The sequence below is a fragment of the Rhincodon typus genome, chromosome 35, assembly GCF_021869965.1.
Source record: "Rhincodon typus isolate 14 chromosome 35, sRhiTyp1.1, whole genome shotgun sequence".
In the NCBI taxonomy this organism is placed as follows: Eukaryota; Metazoa; Chordata; class Chondrichthyes; order Orectolobiformes; family Rhincodontidae; genus Rhincodon; species Rhincodon typus.
In genome coordinates, this window is record NC_063366.1 from 15,000,398 (window position 1) to 15,014,809 (window position 14,412).

The following is a 14,412-nucleotide window of genomic DNA, read 5'->3' on the forward strand; positions in this document are numbered from 1 at the left end:
AAAATAAAGCAAAATTTTAAGTGGTTAAATTGAATACGTTTTTGAAATGATAATTCTACTGAAAAGCAAAAATTTCCATTATCCCAGAGGGCCATAATCTGAACTCTAGTTAGAAATAGATGACTGACAGTGAATTTAACCTGAAGGTCACCACACCTCAGGTAAGGGGCAGGCTTGAAAATGTAGGGCTTTCATTGTGGCCTCAGCCTCGTATGGGAATTTAACTCACTCTATTGACATCACTCCACATTACAAACCAACCAGCCAGCTGAGCTAACCAACTCCCTAATTGCTCTAGTAATGCTGCTTGGCTGCCCCAAGTTGGGAGGAATAATATGCTCAAGACATTGGTTTCCTGGGAGTACTTTTCATGGGAGGAATATTGATTGGCCTCAGTACACATTGCATCTCCATTAGCCACCCCCCACCCCCTGAAAGAAGACGACAGAAACACAGATATAGAGATTTCCAAGATTGGCAGTTCATTCAGACAAATTTCACAAGCACAGTGGTATGCAACATTCGAGAAAGAGTTAATGGAGTATTTTGAAGAGATAAAGCCTCAAAGTAAGTATTGCAAGACAGCACCAGTGTACAAATAAATAGGAGAGAAGATTTAATATACTGAAAACCAATATTTTCTCATCTCAAAGTTGGCACTGTAGCGGAGAAATCTGGAGTTATTCAAGTCCTAGAAAAGAATAATTTAGGATTTGATGACAATGTGCTGAACCTTCTATCAATAAAATTTCATTCTAATTATAGTGGCAAAATAGAACAAATCTGTCAAACCATTAGCCTTCCTGCTCCTATGATGCTGCTTGGCCTGCTGTGTTCATCCAGCTCTACACCTTGTTATCTCAGATTCTCCAGCATCTGCAGTTCCTACTATCTCTCTCAAACCATTTCTATCAATCAGTGTTCATCCTCTAGTTGAATGTAATTCTTTTTCACAGTGTCATTGGTATGTAGAATTTGTCAGCCCAGAAAGCAGGGCAGTCCACATCATTGAGTTAATTTAAGACCAAGTTAGACAGATTTGTGATCAACAAGGAAGCCAAAGATTATAGGAATGTAAAGCTGAGACCACAGTCAAACCAATCAATTGGTGGACAGTCTTCATGGACTGAATAGCCTACTCCAGTTTCAAACTTCAATGTTACCATGAGGAGCATTCTTAATCCCACGTTTGATCTATTGCTGTATCTCTTTGCTCTTTTTTTCCCTCATTTAATCATCTTTCTATCAAATTCTTAAAGCTGACGTGTTCAGTTTCTTTGCTGTCAATGAATCGCCAGGATTCTATGCCTACTTACATCAAGCCACATAGAGCTAGGTGCCTAAACAGAATTACTCAGATGCAACTCCCTTGATGACATTCACCTCCATGGTCTTTGCTTCACTCACTTAATAATTTCAAATGTTGCATTAGCAAGGATTACACTAATCAATTGCAACAGGATGGGCCAGTAGATGGGGCAAACAAGTAGCAGTTGGCATTTAATAGACAATTATGCAAGGTAATACATTTTAACAGAAGAGATAGGGAGAGGCAGAGGCAATGTAGCTTTAATGTCAGAGTTCTAAAGAGTACAGGATCAGAGGAACCGGAGGGTGCATGTGCACCAAAACGTGCAGGTTAAAGAACATAATAAGAGCGGTTAGCAATCCACATGGAAAAAAAGGATTTGTTCTCCTTGGAGCAAAGTTCTTTCACTGCTGAAGGGTGTCTCATTGACCTTTCATTCAAAACTTACAGATTTGACACTCAAGTGATCTTGACATCAGGGTCCCAAAACTAGAACAAATTCATGCCAAATGTAATTCCAGTCTTTTTATATTTTACACTACAACGGGTCAAACCAGTCATGGCCTTAATCAATTTGTGTACAACAATCAGTCTCATGTTTCAAATGGGCTCTGTTGTTAGGGACTGATCCCAGCTTAAGAGTTTTAGAATCTATTTATTCTATACAATCAGTGTATAGCTTGAACAGCACTAATTAAACCTTTTGAGATTATTGAATCAATCTTCTCATTAAATCAATAGCCATTTGCTTTGATACAATGTCACACTAAAGGTTGACTTGCCATGTGTGTCAGACTTTGACATTTACCTGAAATTTGGATAGTGCAGGATCAGGTATCAATTTCCATTCTGGGACTCGATTTCAAATCCAGTCCACCTAGATTAAGTACTGAAGTATGGTAAGAGACAATCCTTCACTTCTAGGACATGAAATTCTGCTCAGGGAGTCGTGTAGTCTCACTCCACCAGTGCCTTACCAGCAGTCAACCAAAACCAGATGAAAACTAAAGCCAGAGATCCAAATTTGAATGAATATAATGACTCAATTATGACAGAAGCCTATGACCCAGTTTGCAGTCATTAGCCATTGGAATTAAACTGTGACCGATGAAGATAACCAATTAAGAGTACCTGCCTTCACTGAATTTGGAATGTTTCTTCTTCTTCTGCACATAGAATATTACAAGCAGGACACAGATAAATATGGTAATTGCCGCAATTATTAGGCCAATGTGGAGTGGTTCGACGACTTCTTTTTTCTCCTGGCCTGAAAAGATTATAATATTTTCACTGTGATATTACATTTATGAAAACTCAAATGGTAAATAAATCTACTTTCAACAATAAAATTAAAAACTTTCATTTTCTAAGTTTTCTAAGAGAACATAGATCCTTGAATACTGCACCCTAAAAGAATAACTTGATAACTAATCATGGGGAATAAGAGTAATTGAAGAAAGTATCAACACAATTAAAAAAAACATTTATTTCTAGCATCAAGCGTGAAAATTACTCGCGAATTCCAAAATCCAAAATTGTTAAAGCAAGGTGAAATAATTTAGTTGCTTGAAATCTGAAATAGAAGATACTGGAAAACCTGAACAGTTCAGTAGGATCCATAGGGAATGAAGACTGGGTGTTACGAAAAGTGGGAGAATGCACTGTTTTCTTGCCCTACACTTCCAGCTAAAACATTGGTCAAAAATTGACCAAAGGGAAAAAGTAATGTCCTGCAGCGACAACATGCTGCAAAATGGCATCAATGAGGTTCAGACTCTGACTTTGATTGTTCAATGGGAGGAATCCTGTTCTGGAGAGCTGTTGGCCAATCCAATTGGTCAAAACCTGTAGCAGTCCTAGCAGTGCCAGAACTGAGTAGTGACTGTTACACAATTGAGAAGGAGGCCATTCAGCCCATCGAGTTTGCTCCACCATTCAAGTGAGATCGGGGCTGATGCACCATGATTCTCACTCAAAAAAAAACTTAAAATGGAAAAATTCCATCCATGAGTTTTTTTCCCCTTTTCACAGAATCCCTACAGTGTGGAAGCAGGCCATTTGGACCATCGATTCTACAACACCTTTTGAAAGGGCACCTCACCCAGACCCACACCCACACCCCTATTCCCAAAGCTCATCCACCGAGCCTGCAAACCCCAGGATACAATGGGCAATTTACAATGGCCAATCCACCAAACCTGCACATCTTTCGACTTTGGGAGGAAAAAGAGCACATGGAGAAATCCTACTCAGGCACAGGGAGAATGTGCAAACTCTACACAGACAGTCACCCAAGGCTGGAATTGAACGTGGGTCCCTGGTGCTGTAAGGCAGCAATGCTAACTACTGAGCCACCACGCCACCCAATTTATGCTTTGATTTAAAGATTACAAATCCTAAATCTCTGTTTTTAACTCACAAGCATGAGGGGTATCATCCTCTCACATCGTGCACTCCCTATCCCAGCACTATTTAAAGCCTTCAAGCAATTTCAGGTTAGTTGCTTATCATTTTCTCCCGGCTCTTGTGGTGGTACTGGATTGCTGGAGTTCAGAAAGGTTAGTGAAGGCAGGGAGTGGTACTGGGTGTTGGTTGCTACAGGGTGGCTGAGTGTTCCACTCGATCTCAATCATCGATTCTATATTTGCAACTTATCGAAGGCTGCAGCAACTCCAGAGAGAGACAGAGGCAGAGGCAGAAAAAAGGCATCAAAGAATTCCAGCTACTTGGATTAGGGAGGATGATGGCAGAAGGCCTTACCCACCAGGCTTCTTAGGGAAATATTTTAGGAACAGAATAGCATGTTGCCGCCAAACAAAGAAAGAGTCCATGGTCACAAAATAGTGCCACTTGAACAAAACTTACAGCCACAGTGAGGGAGTCAGTGGTTGTCAAGGTGAATGAGACCCTGACATTTTTGCTAACACATTCTTCCAGGCTGGGTAGCTGATGTAGCCAACATCTCAGTGTCGTTCCTTGCTGAGATCAGAAGAACGTAATTCATTGACCTCGCTGAGGGAGAGAGAAGCAAAAAGGAGGACATATGGTTTTGCAAAGGACCATCAGCTACACGTGGCACTGTGGAGCCTGCGAATCAATGTTGAGATGTAGAAAAACCTATGATATTTTGAGGTGACAGTGTCCAACACTTCATGCTGGTGAATGACTGTTGTTTCTTAACAGTCACAATTGTTTCATTTTGTGTCAGCACACTGTTCCAGGGATCTCAATTAAATTGTTCCCAGACTCTCTCACCACCAACTCACAACGAAAATGTTTATTCAGCAACAAGGGCAATGGCCAGCAGTCTCATAATGAAAGCCTTGTGTGGAGACAGCAGGGTCACTGAAAGTGCTAAAGTAACCGTTATGCTGTATTGCTCCAGTGAACTGTCAGAATGCTTACATCACTGAAAGCCAGCATTTTGCTTACTGAGGCAAAGGCAGCAAGACATGGGCAATATCCACGGGCTGAAAAGCGACAAGTAACATTCACACCTCACATGTGCTTAGCAACAACGACCTCCAGCAAGACAGAATCTAATATTCAATGGTATTGCAATTGTTGCATCCCACATGATCCATATTCTAGGGGTTATCATTGACCAGAAACTAAAGTGGACCTGTCATATAAGTACTGTGACCACCAGAGCAGGTGAGAGACTAGAAATCAACAGCAAGTGACTTCAGACCCACCACAATGTGTGATACTTCCTCCTGGTTGTACAGAGCCCTGTGACATCCTGGATTCAGCAACAATTGGCAAATTGTGAGATGTTAGTGACGTCAGTTTCTCCACCCTGGAAGACTGTGTTGCCAAAAGAAATTCAGGGCTTCATCTACCTTGAAAGGCACTGACATTCTCACTGTAGCTGTAGGTATTGTCAAAGGGAGTGGCAAGTCCAGTTCAGTTTCTGGTCAATGGTAACCCCAAAGATGTTGAAAGTGTGAGATTCAGTGATGGTAACCATTGGATGTCAAGGGGCAATGGTTAGATTGTCTCTTATTGGAGATGGTCATTGCCTGGCATTTGTGTGGCTCAAACGTTACTTGCCACTTCTCAGCCCAAGCTGGATATTGTCCAGATCTTGCTGCATTTGAACATGGTCTGCTTCTCATCAGTGGACAGGAAGTGTGCTGAGCATTATGCAATCATCAGCAAACATCCCCCAATTCTGACCTTATGATGGAGGGAAGATCATTGGTGAAGCAGCTGAAGATGGTTGGGTTTAAGACATTGATAACACAGTGTGGAGCTGGAGGGACACACCAGGCCAGGCACCGTCAGAGGAGCAGAAAAGTTAACATTTCGGGTCAGGACCATTGTTCTGAAAAAGGGTCCCAAACCGAAACGTCAGGTTTCCTGCTCTTCTGATGCTGCTGGCCTGCTGTGTTCCTCCAGCTCCACACTGTTATCTCTGACAACAGCATCTGCAGTTCTTGCTATCTCTGGGCTTAAGACACTACCTCGAGGAGCTCCTTCAGAGATGCCCTGGAACTGAGATGACTGGCATCCGTCAACTACAACCATCTTTCCATGGGTCAGGTATGACTCCAAACAGTGGAGATTTTGCCCCCTACTACCCACTGATTCCAGTTTTGCTCAGATGATGCCACACTCAGTCAAATGCAGCCTTGATGTCAAGGGCTGTCACTTCACCTCACCTCTGGAATTCAGCTCTTTCGTCCATGTTTAAGCCAAGGCTGGAGCTGAGTGACCCTGGTGGAACCGAAACTGGGTGTCACTGAGGACGTTATTGCTGAGCAGGTGCTGATTGATAGTACTGTTCCATCACTTTACTGATGGAGAGTAATGATGGGGTGGTAATTGACTGTGTTGGATTTATCCAGCTTTTTATGTACAAGATATAAACGTGGGCCATTTTTCACATTGTTGGGTAGATGCCAGTGTTATAACTGTACCGGAAGCGCTTGACAGAGGAAATAACAAGGTTTAGATGCACAAGTCTTCAGTCCTAACGCCAGAAAGAAAGGGCCGGCTGCTTTTGCAGTGTCTTGTGTCTCCAACCATTTCTTAATATCACAGAGTGAATCAAATTGGCTGAAGACTGGTATCTACAATACTGGGGACCACTGGAAGAGGCCGAGATTAATTATCCACTCGGCACTTCTGGCTGACGATTGCTGCGAACCAATCAGTAGTCCCAACTTGAATCTTCAGTGGGATAACTGTAGTCCAGCTCATTCTGTTCCTGCACTTTAGAACTGTACACTGGGTTTTATAAGGAGCCCTCCAGTATTGCTCAGAGTTATCATTTATAGCAGCCTCCTACCACCCTGACTCCTTTCATATATATGTAATTCAAATGTTATCCAGATGGCACAGTCATTAATGAAGCCATTGTCATGACTGTGTAATTATAATGTCATACATTTTATGAAGGCTAATTTGACAATTTAAATAATAGATGCAGTGTATAATATCACTGCCAGGAAACACATGACTCTCCCTGTTAAGGCGCTACAAGCCAAAAGCAGACAGACTGGTTTATTATCTCAGTGACAACGACAAAAGGAGCCATTTATAATTAGATTACCCCTTTAGACAGCACAATGGATTTTCAAAGATGTGAGAATCTAAGGCTTTTGAGGCAACCAGCAGAGAATTGAAAAACTCCCATTGGGAATCCCTGCATTGCTGACTGAATCACAGGAATTGTGAGGAGGCCATCTGGCCCTTGGTAACTGCACTCAAAACGCTGACATTGTTTCACAAAACAGTGACTCAAAAGGTTAACATGCTATCCATTTTAATTTTGGAACTGTACAAATCCGTCAGACTCCATTGTAAAATCAGAACTCTCAGGAACATCTCAGAGACAACATCCTCAGACAGGAGAGTGAACCTGTCATCCTTACCTGGTCTGGTAGACCATGTGATTGACTCTTGACTACCTTCTGAAGTGGACAATCAAGTCAGTCAATTGCAAGGGATGAGCAACAAATAGAGTCATAGATTTATACAGTACGGAAACAGACCCTTCGGTCCAACTCGTCCGTGTTGACCAGATATCCTACATTAATCTAGTCCCATTTGCCAGCATTTGGCACATATCCCTCTGAACCCTTCCTATTCATATATCCATCCGCATGCCTTTTAAATGTTGTAATTGTACCAGACACCATCACTTCCTTTGGCAGGTCATTCCATTCAAGCACCACCCTCTGCGTGAAAAAGTTGCCCCTCACGTTCCTTTAAAATCTTTCCACTCTCACCTTAAACCTATGCCCTCTAGTTGTGGACTCCCCTACCCTGGGAAAAAAAAAAAGACCTTGGCTATTCACTGTCTCCAAGGCCCTCGTGATTTTATAAACTTTTATAAAGGTCACCCCTCAGCCTCCGACGTTCCAGGGAAAGCGGCCCCAGACTCTCCCGATTGCTCAAACCCTCCATACCTGGCAGCATCCTTTTTCCGGCACTGCTCATGTCCCATAAATGAACGAAGAGGAGGGAAACACATAACTACTAAGGAACAAGAACCCTATCTCCCTCAAAGCCTGCTCTACCTATGGAGTCCACCTGTCCAGGCAACCTCCAAATCATATTTTATCTATACCCATGTTAAAGATTTGTAACTGTATTTTATCAATAACTATTTTTATTTAATAACTTTCAGCAATAATTGTGTGATAAACTAACAATAACTCTAGTTTGAAGTTAAAGCTTTGTTACTGACCATTTTTTAAAACCCAGAACACTCAAAAAGCTGAAAAGCAAGTATACAAACTAGATGAATCCCAGTTCACTTCATGTGTGTATAATTTAAACTACCAAGCCTGACTCATCTGCAGATGGGGCAAAATGGAAAGAGGTGACAAACTAACTGCGGAAGATTTATGCTTGGGTTCTGCCAACGCTTCTACACAGGAAGCTGAGACTTGATAACACTGAACTGTTAGTTAGCCGCTGAACCATATATCTGCAAGTGTCCTTTAAGATGAAAGAAATAGCACAAACCTTGCTTGCAGTGCGGTTCAAGTGTGATCATGTATGTAGCCTCACTAACAGGGTTTCTCACTGTGCAGTTATAGGCTCTGTTGGTAGAGTTTGGGTAAACGAACATTTGCAGCCTTCTGCCATCGTTGGTCACACTGTGCAATTTGTCAATTCCAACCTCCTCTCCTCCTGTCCACCAGCTGTAGGTTAAGTTACTGCCATTTTCCGCTGAACATTGCAGGCTAATATTACAGGTCTCACTGAAGGGCACATTGGTGACCTCTATCGTTGGTATTGATACAGGCTCTGTTAAGGAAAAAATGTAAAATTAACAATTGTAGAATTGCAATATATAACCAGGTGCTGAAGCATTTTGGAGAGTGCAATTCCCAGTTACCATAGTGCCATAGTTTGATCATCTTGACAGGGTCAGTGAAAAATTTCCTCTGCTTTCTTTCTAAAGATGACTTAAGTTTCGTATGCCTTTCAATCATAATACAGGATAGGCTCAAGAGATTGGCTAAAGTTAATGCAAAATACTGCAGATGCTTGAAATCTGAAACTAACACAGAGACTGATAGAGAAACTCATCAGGTCTGGTATTACCTGTGGAAAGAGAATCAGAGTTAAATGTTTCAAGTCCGGTATGACTCTTCTTCAGAACCCTAATGTTCGTTAAAAAAAAAAAAAGGATGTACCACACTGAAAATGTTAACCCTATTTCTCTCTCCACTCATGCTGACAGATTTACTGAGGTTTCTCTAGCACTTACTGTATTCGTTTCAATAGATTGTTTTAGCCCGTGTCATTCAGTGTGGAATACCACTTTAAAAGTATGCATCAGAAACTGGATGTTCCTGATTCCTTCAGCAGCATCACAATGTGGGTGTTGGAAACAGTCACTTCAGGAGATGGAAGAGTCTACAGATTTCAGCAAGAACTAAGCAACGTTCTACACTGGACAGGTTCGCAGACTCACTGAAGACTGGGATCTCTAATACAGGAGACTTCAGGAATGAGCAATAAATGCTGGTCTTTCCAGCAAAGGCTGCATCCCATGAAAGACTAAAATGAATTGGTTCACAGCCCTCATCATGCAGCCAAGAAACACTTGGAACGTATCTTCCCCATCCACCTTAGCAGTGTTCCAGGATGAGCACTATATTTTCCTCAAGACCAAAGACAAGCAATAAATGTCCATTTGGAATCCCTACAGCATGGAAGCAGGCCATGTGGCCCATTGAGTCCACATCGAGCCTCTAAACAGCAGCCCACCCAGACCCAACCCCTGCCCTATCCCATCCCTGAAACCCTGCATTTCCCATGGCTCATCCACTTGACCTGCACATCCCAAGACACTATGGGCAATTTAGCATGGTCAATCCACCTAACCTGCACATCGTTGGACTGTAGGAGGAAACCAGAGCACCCAGAGGAAACCCATGCTGACACAGGGAGTATGTGCAAACTCCACACAGACTGTCACCCAAGACTGGGGTCAAACCTGGATCTCTGGTGCAGTGAGCCAGCAATGCTGACCACTGAGCCACCATGCCGCCCCCACAATGATGAATGAAAGCCTCTGCCTTTCCACAATGATAAGTGGATTAAGTATATCAGGAATTAATTAAAAAGAGCATCTCTCTTTGCATTGCACATTGTACAGCATTCCTTGATATCTTGCCGATTTACATTTTCTTTTATTCATGACAATGACAACTTGCATTTATATAACACCTTTAAATGCAGTGAACCACCCAAGTGCTCTATAGAAAGTGCTTTCTTTATAGAGAAAATTTTAGACTTTAATTTGATTAACTGGAACCAAAAACTGGCATGACAGCATAATGTTTGGAATGGTTGTCCAAAAGCCTTAGTCAGTGACCAGCTCAAATAAATGTAGAATAAATAAGTGGGCATTAGTCATTAGTACTCAGCACTTTGAAATGACTGCATTGTCATAACAAATCATTTGATTCATGGACACTCTTTAGGGAAAGAAATGTACCGTCATTTTCTGGTCTACCTTTGTGTGACTGAGGACCTACACAGTTTCTTTGACTCAACTGCCATCAGAAATGACCACTCAGTTATATTCCAGAAAGTGATCTAGCCAAGGCCATTTAACTTCAGGTAACAAAATGCTGGCCTTGCCAGCACACTCCTCCTATAATTGAAAGAAACGGCAAGTTTTATGGAGGGTCATAAAGCATCTGCCTCATTTAGTTGTAAAAGTTATATCGGTAACCGTACATGAATTATTTAAAGTAAAGATACCATACACTCGCAGTTCCATCACTTCTACATGAACATTCTGTTCTGATCTTGCATTAACTTCATACCAGCCTTGGTCACTTTTTGTCAGGCTCTGTATTTCCAGACTGTAGTCGGTAAGGTTTAATCGGATCCTTTGTCCAAACTCATTGCTGCATTTTTCTGGATTGTTCAGGGCTTTTGTACAGATTTGAATCTTTTTCCCAGCGGATGAGTTTCTGAAGTCCCAAGTAAGTATCAAAGGGTCTGCCCATGGAATATGCACCGGTAAAGAAAAGGACCGTCCTAGGCTTCCATTCAGCAAGCGTGAAGAGGCTAGATTCCCATCAGCCAGTCCGAGACCTAGGGAGCAGAAAAATAACAAACTATAAGGGTCTTTATTTTTGGTTAGTTTGTATTTATCACCTTGCTACACATTGTCCATTATTGCAATTCCAAAACGGATGTTGAATGTATCCTCCAGTAGCTTAAGTGCGAAGCATTTTGTAGAGCCCCTTCATGACGAAGCGGATGCTGTTGACAAGATCCCACAGATGTTGCTCCTCCCCACGACTTTTATATCAAGACGAAGTCAGTCAGAAGCTTATCTGTTCCCTGGTTAAGTTTATTCACCAGCTCAACTCAGATGCACAAGTGCCGATATAGCATCAATCAGAAGCCTCGCTCTGAAGTCAGATAAATCTTGTGTGAGTTTCACTCATAATCGCTGTACTTCAATCATCAACCCACAGCAAAGCCATAAGCAGGGAATATGGATAATTTACAATTAAATAGCGTCTTTCACAATCATCTAATGCACTTTACAGTCAGTAAAGTATTCTGTAAGCATAGTCACCCTGTTATGTAGGAAATACAGCATGTCTGTTTCCATACATAAAACCTTCCACAAACAATGAGATGACAACCAAACAATGAATTTAATGATGTAGGTTGAAGGAAAATATTGGTTGAGATAGAAAGGAAAATTCTGCTGCTCCCCATCCAAATAGCCAAGAACATCTTTCACAACTATCCAAGGGAGCAGACTTCTTAAAATTCATTAATGGGATAAGGGCATCACTGGCTAGGCAGCATTTTTTGCCCTGAGGGCAGTTCGGAGTCAAACACATTGCTGTGGGTCTGGAGTCACATGTAAGCCAGACAGGGTAAGGACAGCAGTTTTCTTCCCTAAAGGACGTTTGCGAACCAGGTGTTTTTCTGACAATGGATTCATGGTCATCATTAGCTTCTTAATTCCAGATATTTTATTGAATTCAAATTACACCATCTGCCGTAGCGGGATTCAAATCTGGGTCTCTGGGTTAACAGTTCAGCGATAATACCACTAGGCCGTCACCTCCCCAAGCAGGGCCTGAGTTTAACGAGTAAAACGAAGTCACCATAATCCCAGCATGCCATTAGCTACCTGAATCCAGACAGTCCGAATAGCCAAAGGCAGGTGAAGGCAGTTTGATCTAGGAATCAGGTACATTCCACCTCCAGGAAGTTTGTCTCACCAAAGCCTCGAAATTGGATGCCAAACCCTGACCATTCCAAACTTCCCATGACCTACTCTATGAGAGTTTTGGCCTCAATCCAAGGACTATAATTTCTTGACAGAGGCCTCCAAACCCAGACTTTGTTCCACTCCACCCCACCCCACACCCAATCCCCATCTGATCTCTGTACAAACCCTTTCAGGTTTTATCCTCAAACACCCCTCCCTCAGCTACCCCACCACCCTCAGAGGCCTCTCTCCTTTGCTACCCTCCTGCCCTTGGTGCCAAAGACCTGCATGCCCATTGGCTGATCAATCTCTCCTGATCCTACTGACTATGATAGCAAAACTGAAACATGTTCATCAGCCAAAAGAAAAATCAAAGAACTGTGGCTGCTGGAAATTGGAAACAGAAACAAGCTGCTAGAGAAACTCAGCAAGTCTGACACCATCTATGGAAAGAAAGTAGAGTTAATGTTTCAGATCCAGTGACCTTTCTTCATCAGATCCTGCGCTAACTTATTCCAGTTTCCCATCCTCAATCCAGTCCCTCCCTCACCTCTGCATCTGAAGAACAAAAAACTAGCCCATTGTATTCAATCTTGACACCTCATTTTAGACAAAATCTTACAGCACAGGAGAAAGGCATTGTGTCAGCTACAGCTCTTTTAAAACATTATCCAATTACTCCCACTCCGAACCCATAGTCTAGCAAATTTCCCAGTTTCTTTTTACAGTTTTTTTCTTTTTCCTAATCCCTTAACTAACCTGGATGGCTGGTTGAAAGACTTGGAAGTATGTCCTTACGTGATTATCAGTGGACATTTAAGATAGTTTTTGATGGCTTCATGCCTTCCCCAAAGCTAGGACACATTCAACTTCACGTTCAAGTGTAAATTAGGTTTTGTGGAAATAAATATTGGGAAGGATGTGAAATGTGCTGCTTTTATTTGCTAAACTACACTTTGCATAGAGTCAAGTTTATTCCCAGATGACTGCCAATCCAAAACCCTAGTGTTGTATCTCGGTGGTTAATTTGAAAACTACTTAAAAATAACCTCAGTTTATCTGTTGATCTCTGAGCTCTGTATTACTTGTATTTCCATCCAGGTTTGCATGAAAAACGAAATTTCTTTTGGAAGGATCATTGGATGCTAATTCAGTTTGTAGCACTGCAAAGTCCCACTGGAAACAGACTTCCAGTCATAGAAACATCCTTCTGTCATCACCCTAGCTTCCTGTCTTTCAGCTAATTTTCATCTGAGTTTGCCTTGGACCTCATGGGCTGTTACTATCTTGACCAATCTATCTTATCAAAAGCCTTACTAACTTCTACATAGGCCCCACATCACCCCCACATTACCCTCACCCACACTACGAGTTCTCAAAACGTTTGATCAAACTTCTCAAACACTATCTTCCCTTGACAAATCAATGCTCCCCGATTAATGCGTGTCCATAAAAATGCAGATGTATTGTGTCCCTCAGGAATCTTTCTAATAACTTCCCTACCACTAAAGATGGACTGACGGGCCCGATCTTGATTTATCCCTTCCTCTTTTTAATAATTGGACAACGTTAGCAGTCTTCCAGTCCTCTGGCATATCATCTATCTCCCAAGAGGATTTGAAAGTTGGTACCAGGGCCATTTATATATCCACTTTTGTCTTCCACAACTGGCTGAGATACATTCTCATTCAGGCCTGCAAATTTTTCCACTCTAGGTCTGCCCAACCCGCCAGGACCATCTCTCTCTGTATTTCTTCTAATATTTCACAGTCCTCCGCCCTGATATCAATACTTTTTTGTCCCAGGATGATAAAAGGAGATAGAAGTCAAAATAAAGAAAAAAAAAAAAAGTGTGCTTATGACAAACATCAAGTAGAAAATAAAATTAAGAACCAAGAGGAATATCAAAGATTCACAGGGGAGACGTTTGGCATGCTGGAGGACTGGAGTGTGGCTAATGTTGTGCCTTTATTTAAGGGAGGTTCCAACGAGAAGCCTGGGAACTATAGGCCTGTGAGCCTGACATCGGTGGTGGATAAGTTGTTGGAGGTAATTCTGAAAAGTAGGATTTACATGCATTTGGAGAAGCAAGGATTGATTAGGGATAGTCAGCACAGTTTTGTGCAAGGGAAATAGTGTCTCAAACCTGTCTGAGTTTTTTGAGGAAGTAACTAAAAAGATTGAGGGGGGCAGAGGGGCAGATGTTGTTAATATGGATTTTAGTAAAGCCTTTGACAAGGTTTCAAATGGCAAAGTAATTAGTAAAGTTAGATCACATGGGATTCAGGGTGAGCTTGCCAATGGGATACAAAATTGGTTTGATGGTGGGAGACAGAGGGTGGCGGAAGAGGGTTGTTTTTTGGACTGGGGGCCTGTGACCAGCAGT

The 14,412-nt window shown here is 42.0% G+C and overlaps 2 protein-coding genes across 6 annotated transcripts in view; one reads left to right on the forward strand and one right to left on the reverse strand.

Moving 5' to 3' along the window:
- LOC109938910 (RNA-binding protein 4B-like) overlaps positions 1-14,412 on the forward strand; it is a 204,992-nt gene that overhangs the window by 103,207 nt on the left and 87,373 nt on the right. The window lies entirely within an intron of this gene.
- The window catches only part of LOC109935413 (signaling lymphocytic activation molecule-like), a 44,305-nt gene that overhangs the window by 13,757 nt on the left and 16,136 nt on the right, over positions 1-14,412 (reverse strand). For 3 of the 5 annotated variants that reach the window (XR_007265624.1, XM_048616963.1, XM_048616965.1), the window contains exons 2-4: positions 10,544-10,882; positions 8,288-8,572; positions 2,445-2,576 (exon numbers count right to left, since the gene is read on the reverse strand). Coding sequence is in view for 3 of the 5 variants with exons in the window: in XM_048616963.1 (XP_048472920.1) it covers positions 2,445-2,576; positions 8,288-8,572; positions 10,544-10,882 (756 nt within the window). In the remaining 2 variants the exon portion in view is untranslated. Of the gene's footprint in view, positions 1-2,440; positions 2,577-8,287; positions 8,573-10,543; positions 10,883-14,412 lie in introns of all 5 variants that reach the window. The other 2 variants (XR_007265625.1, XM_048616964.1) reach the window with 1 other exon arrangement.